Source organism: Myotis brandtii, unplaced genomic scaffold (genome assembly GCF_000412655.1).
Source record: "Myotis brandtii unplaced genomic scaffold, ASM41265v1 scaffold357, whole genome shotgun sequence".
Taxonomy (NCBI): Eukaryota; Metazoa; Chordata; class Mammalia; order Chiroptera; family Vespertilionidae; genus Myotis; species Myotis brandtii.
The window spans coordinates 748,902-755,707 of NW_005363729.1; the positions used below are offsets into that span (position 1 = coordinate 748,902).

Below are 6,806 nucleotides of genomic sequence, written 5' to 3' on the forward strand. Positions count from 1 at the left end.
GGCCACAGTCAGATGCGTCACATCCAAGCACCAAATCCAATAAAGCCCGGAACACACATCTGCTTTGCAAAGATGAGGCCTCGGAAGGAGCCGTCTCCACGCCCGGGGGCCTCTGACATTCACGCGGCAGGAGGGGCGCCGCGGCCTGTACACCCTGATCCAATTGTCCCCCCGCTGATCGAGTTACCGAGAGACTCGCCCAACAGCAGGCTGGGGAAGAGGCGAGTTAACGGCCGGGGACAGAGGCCATCTGCGCACGTAGGCGGCGGGGAGGGGGCATCGCTCTGCGAGGCACTTAGCATCTAGCGGGACGTCTGGGTGGGCCGGCTGCGTGCGGAGTGTCCCTGCCCAGCCCCGTCCCAGGCCTGGACAGCAGGTCTGCATCTGAAGTCCCAGCAGGGTGGGCCCGCCCAGGGGGCTGTGTGGTCCCTGCTGGGGCTCCAGGCCCATCCCCGGGCCTGTGCGGACCACCTCGTGGCGTCCCTGCTGCCCGCCCCCCTGTCTGGTTGGTGTTGTTACCTCCTGCCCGGGGCTGAGAGCCTCGGTGTCTCAGCGGACGGGCCTTTCTAACCTCTGCCGACCGCCTTCCCCGCGTTTGGACAAACAGAGGCTTCGGGACGGCCCTGGAGGGGCCCAGGCCGCGCAGGTGAGCGTGGCCGAGGGCTGGGCCCCAGCAGCCCCAGCTCAGAGGAAGGCCCGGACGTCATCACTCCCCTCTGTGCTTCCGCTGTGCGATTCCCTGCTGTGTGGGCTCCCACACCAGGCGGACCCAAGTTTCAGTCTCGGTCCTAAGGTCGTCTGAGCACAGGTCGCGGCTGCACGGGGCCGCTGGTGCTCTACGTGCGGCCCTCGGGGGCACCACCGCCCCTGGGGAGGGGCCCGCTGGGCATCCAGGGCCCACATGTGCTCTGAGGTGCGTTCAACAATGTTCCCAGGTTTCGGCCTAACGGGAAGGGAAGCACACTTTCCCCCCCAAATCCTAACCCGCGTCACACGCAAAAATTCTTTAAGAAAAAGATTCACAACAGCATTGGTTTAAAAAAATGAACAAGAGCCTTTTCAGGGGGTCAGAATTCTGTAGGAATCACAAAAAAGATGCAAAGAAACGAAGTGAGCGGGAACCGCATTCTAGAAGGTTCTCAGGGAAGACGGGGCAGAAGCAGCTCGAGGGCCCCACGTCCAGAGCCACGGAGATCAGCAAGTGGGTGGCGAGGGGCAGGGTGGGGCTTTGTGCTGCTGCATCGGAATCAGCAACTTAACAATTTCTCCCTCCCCCCCACCCCCCCGTGCTGGGAGCAGAGAGCCCCTGAGCCCCTGGAATAAAGCAGAGACTGGCCACCACCCAGGACCCTGACCCGGGAACGGCCGACCTGGAGGGCAGGCGGGGACCCCACGCCATGGGAGCCATCCCGCCCACCTCACCTGGACGCTCGGACCTCCGGCCCCCGCAGGGGCTCAGAAACAGGCACAGCCGGGCCAGCGGGACTGTCTCGCAGGCCCTGTGATGCTGGGAGGGAAGCAGCCGGAGCGGAGCCTTCTCAGAGGCAGGAACTCCGACACCAGCCTGAGTCAGCGGGAGGCTCTAAAATAACCCTAATCACTATCTTTAGAGAAACCAGAGGCTATCGCGGCGTCGTGAGGCAAGAGGGGCATTTATGTAAAAGAGCTAATTAGAGAGCGTGGAATCCAAGAGACGCTGAGAAGCAGAGACATCTGAGGCGCGAATCCGCGAGCGGGAGAGCAGCCGGCGCCCCTCACGGATCCGCCTGCCAGGGAGGCCGGGGGCTGGCGCCGCACAGCCATTGTTGGACGTTCCGGCGCGAGGAGCCGGCGGGAGGGGAGGACATGGCCGAGGGTCCCGCGGCCACCCATCTTCAGACTCAAAAGCACTCACTCACGCCCTGGTTGGCGTGGCTCCGTGGTTAGAGTGCGGCCTGCAGGGAAGGGTCCCAGGTTTGATTCCTGGCCCCGGTCAGGGCGTGTGCAGGAGGCAACCAATCCCTGTGTCTCTCTCACCTCGATCTTTCTCTTTCTCTTTCCTCTCCCCCTCCCTCCCTCCTTGTCACTCTCTCTGAAAAGCAATGGAGAAAACAAAGAACTCGCTGGCCACATGGCCACGCCCGCACCAGACTCGTGGCCCGCTTCCAGATGACAGGAGTGAAGGTTCTCACGCTCCCACGTGACGGGGGGGACTTACGGCCTGATAGATAGAGCACCTGGGTCAATCTGAAAAGTAACCCTATTACTTTCAGTCTTAGAACACATACACTTATGTGGGTAGCGGGTTAAGTTTCTTACATGTGAAGAGGGGGTTCAGTTTTCAAGTTTCCTTTGAAGGCCTGTGCGAAGCTATTGAGGTGGTGACTCGGCTGTGAATCCAGAAAGCGAACCGAGAAGCAGGGACAGACTGACGCACCAGGAGTCAAAACGTCATCTCATCCCCATCATCTCACCTGCATCATCTCATCCACATCATCATCTCATCTGAATCATTTCATCTGCATCATCTCATCCTCGAATGAATGAGTGAATGAGTGAAGGAGTGAGGGAGTGAGGGAAGGAGAGAGGGAGGGAGTGAAGGAGTGAATGAATGAATGAAGGAGTGAGGGAGTGAAGGAGTGAGGGAGTGAATGAATGGAGGAGTGAAGGAGTGAATAAATGAAGGAGTGAGTGAATGAATGAAGGAGTGAGGGAGTGAATGAGTAACTGGGCCGCCTGCCTTTGCTGGAGCCGTGGGAAGCGTTCGGCTGGGAAGGGAGATCAGATCACGGGTGCTTTGTGAGGGCTCCCCTGGAGAAACGAACCCTGGGATGGACCTGTCACGGTGAACCCGCCTTCGTCTCCCTCTCCCCACCCGGCAGGACGTGCGGGAGGGGCTGGGACGCACTGAAGGAGCCGAGGGACCCTCACTGGCCCGAGCACCTCCCTCAGCGCCACCTCCTCCTCCCCCGTCCTCCTGGTGGAGCCCCCAAGAATGCGCACATCAGGCCGCTGCCAACGGTTTAGAACGCTGCAGTAATTAAAAGGTGGCAGCAATTCTGTTCAAAAGGCGAGGCTGTCTCTTCAAACCAGGGCAGTGGGAACACCCCGCACACCACGTGTGCGCCCCAACCTCACATGCACGCCCGCCCACTCCCGGCCCCTGCGCGCTGCTGCCTAATCCTCTCACGTTCCCTCTCTCTCTCTCTCTCTCTCTCTCTCTCTCTCACACACACACACACACACACACACACACACACACACACAATTTGATGCCTTGTTATTCTGGTCGCATCCAGAAGACACCCAGGCCCAAATCCCTGGATCTGAGGTTTCAGTGTGCACTGCGGGGCCAACGTCACAAGATAATCGCCATGGCATGGCTCAGCTCACAATATATCTTCTTAAAATTCATCTGTTCTTTCTTTTAAATATATTTTTATTGACTTCAGAGAGGAAGGGAGACGGATAGAGAGAGAGAAACATCAATGATGAGACAGAATCATTGATCGGCTGCCTCCTGCACGCCCCACACTGGGATGGAGCCCACAACCCGGGCCTGTGCCCTGACCGGGAATCGAACCCTGACCTCCTGGTTCATAGGTTGACACTCAACCACCGGGCCACACTGGCCGGGCTCATCGGTTCTTTAAAAGGGCCTGACCCGGATGGAACATTTGGGGCTGGGCCCCTTCAATCAAGGGCAGAACCCCTTGGGGTAAAGGTTACTTTACTAATTGCCTGAGGCACGGCCATTCCCATAAGCAGGTGCTGCTCATCTGGCCCAGGGCCGTTTGGGGAAGAACCCGGAGGACTGCAGCCTCGGTGCCCGAGATCCACGGGGCGGGCGGCCGAAACAGAGGCTGGGGAACGGGCACCTGCTCCGACGGGCCACCGGCTGTCCTTCTGAAGCCTCATTGGCATCCAAAGCTGGAGCGGCCCCGGGGCCGGCCCGTCTCTCAGCGAGCGAAGGGCCAGTGCTGCTTGGCCGAGTCTGTCTGAGGCGGTGAACGCCACCCTCCCGAGAGCCCTCATTCTCCACACCCTGGCGGACGCCGCGACTCCCCACTGCCCGCTCCTCCGCCCTCCTCGGGCCAGAGACAGCGGCACGAACCCTTCGCTCCCAGCACCCAGGGCACTCCTCCTGGGTGAGCATGTGACTGCGTGGTTTGTGGCCGTGACAACAAGGCCGTGGTCCCCGCGACCACAGGGATTATTTTCAAGTCACTGTGCGTACTGAGCACGGGCAGGTGCCTGGCCCGGAGGGAACCGTGTCCCTCCCTGTGGGCACCCCCACTGGCCCCGAGGAACGTGTGGACGTGAGGTCCTGCCCTTCCCCATCGGGCGGATCTGCCAGCGTCCCACTCGCCCTCCGTGCGAAACGGAGCCTTGTGAACGCCAGGCGTGTTCCAATGTGTCGGGGTTTTCAGCCAACTCGCCATCTGTTGGATCCGAGTTGTACCCGTGCTGCGCGGCGAGGGAAGGGGTGCTGGCGATGGGGACGTGGCAGCCGCCGCCGACAGAACAGAACGCACCGGTGGGGAGGCGCCAGGCCGTCCGCCCCGGGCCTGGAAGACCTCCCAGCTCCCTCCCGTCCTTTCTGTGCACCAGCTTGCTGTTCGCGAGGCCTGGTGCTGAGGGGCTCTGTGAAGTCAGACCAGTGATCCCTTTATTTTTATTGTTGGAAGTGGGATTTTTGCTTAAGATCAGGCCAGGCTTTGGTCACACAAAGAAGTTTGGTGGTGACCGCCGGGCATCGGAATCTGAATGCGATCCGTTCAGCGCAGCCTCCTCCTGGCGGGCCTTGCGGCCCCGGGTAAGCCAGTCACCCCTCGGGCGCCATCCGCACAGGGAGCGTCTGTCCGGTGGGTGGGGGGATACTCGATCCCGGTTTCCACAAAACGGGCTCAGGTCCCGTGGTCACACGTGCCAGGAGCCACGTCCCCACACAGCACTGGAGAGCCCAGCGCCTCAGGAGCTCAGAGCCAAGCGCCCTGCAGCTGCCCAGACCCACGGCGGCGAAATCCCACACGTGGTGAGCGCCGCCGCCGCCGGGAGAGCTCGCGAGGCTCGGAGCCGCTGGGTAGAGGCGCAGGCACTGCTGCACCTGCTGAAAGTCTCGAAGCACGTCTGCCGGGAGCTCAGCGTCCTGGGATTAAATTTTTAAAAGTTGCGCAGTTGTCATACTGGGGATTTTGACGGAAAACGTTGATTTACAGCGTTCCCGGGTACTGATTGGCTGGCTGGCGTCTCTCGCCCGGCTCTCGCTCTCCCCCCCCTCTTTCTCCTTATATGGAATTTCTGCTCACGTCGCCGTCGTTTTCCTGGGCTGGGAGAATGTGGGAGGTCTGGAAGGAGGGTGTTCGGCGCGAGGGTCTGGGAGGCAGTCCAGCCGGCGTCTGGTCGGCTGCCCCTCAGCCGGATGTGATCCCCCCGCACACCCGGCCTGCCCGGGTCTGTCTCCTCGGATCGCTGAGGGGCCCGGATGAGGCAGGGACCGCAGGGCTGCGCCTCGTGCCTGGAACACGCCGGAGTGATGTTTATCAGGAGATCAGTGCCTGGTGGAAGCGGACTGCGCACAGTTGTTAGTGAGTCAGGCCCAGCCGCCACCTGACTTAATCATCGGCCTGGAAGGGACGGAGAGGCTCAGGGGCAGGTGAGGCGCTGCCTGGCCTGTGAGCAGGAAACTCCAGCGTCGAAGGGACCTGGATAACTCCCCTCGATAGTGGCCCTCGCTAGGGGACCCGGCGGGGGAGGCAGCCGGCCGGACGCTGGCGTCTGTGTTTGGTTTTCGAGCACGCCCCCTCGGGGCCCTGTGGTGTGGCTCGGAGCTGCTACCCTCTGCCCTCAGCCCGTCTGTAAGGGCGGAGTGGACTCCGGGCAGGTCGCCTCCCGCCCTCTGCCTGCCCTCAGTATTCCCAGCTTTAGAATGGGGGTAGGCAGCAGGCTCTTCCTGCAGGGGTCCAAGGGGTTGTCAGAGAGAGCCGCAGGGTCAATAGGGGAGCATTCGTGGACACGTTCAACGCGCCAGGCCCGGGTCCCACTGCTTCACATGTTCTCACTCAGAGCCTTTTAAACCGTTTCTTAAAAATACATTTTTATTGATTTCAGAGAGGAAGGGAGCGGGGGAGAGAGATAGAAACATCAGTGATGAGAGAGAATCATGGAGCGGCTGCCTCCTGCACGCCCCGCACTGGATTGAGCCCGCAACCCAGGCATGCGCCCTGCCCTGACTGGGAATCGAACCGAGACCTCCTGGTTCATGGGTCGGTGCTCAGCCACTGAGCCACACCGGCCAGGATAGAGCCTTTTAAATTCCAGGTCTTTCTCAGTCCAGGTTCCTGTGGCTGCCGCCTCCTGGGTGTCTGCAGGACAGGGGTCCCTCACCGCGTCCGGGGTCGCTCACTCCTGTCGGGGGAAAGGACCTCGCGTTAAAAACCTGTCCCTGGTACCCGCCCCCACGTGCTTCCCTGTGACTTCCTTCCCCATGGATGTCCCGCGTGGTCCCCAGGCAGCCACCAAGCCCCAGCACCCCCCCCCCATGCCAGCCCAGGGCGGAACAGCTCTGCCTCTTCTCTGCCTGCTCTGTGGTTGCTAACCAAGCGACGGGGGGTGCCAGGATAGGAGCGAGCACTTGGTGAGCCCTCCTGCTGCGCGGGGCCCCTGGGCGTCGTTGAATTTCATGCTCCGACCAACCCTCCAGGCTCTGCTATGGCGCATTGGAAACCCTCCGAGTGCGGGGCTGGCCCAGGGTCGCGCGGTGGCTAAGCGGCCGCACTTCAGCCAGCTTCACTCCACATCTCAGCCGGGGAACCCGAGCGCCAGGG

At 61.5% G+C, this 6,806-nt stretch overlaps 1 protein-coding gene across 4 annotated transcripts in view; it reads right to left on the reverse strand.

Annotated features, from left to right (window-relative positions):
* Positions 1 to 6,215: 6,215 nt before the first annotated feature.
* LOC106727072 (splicing factor, proline- and glutamine-rich-like) overlaps positions 6,216 to 6,806 on the reverse strand; it is a 4,206-nt gene continuing 3,615 nt past the window's right edge. For 2 of the 4 annotated variants that reach the window (XR_001363224.1, XM_014544227.1), the window contains one exon: positions 6,216 to 6,387. Coding sequence is in view for 1 of the 4 variants with exons in the window: in XM_014544227.1 (XP_014399713.1) it covers positions 6,308 to 6,387 (80 nt within the window). In the remaining 3 variants the exon portion in view is untranslated. Of the gene's footprint in view, positions 6,388 to 6,578; positions 6,801 to 6,806 lie in introns of those variants that run through there. The other 2 variants (XR_001363223.1, XR_001363222.1) reach the window with 2 other exon arrangements.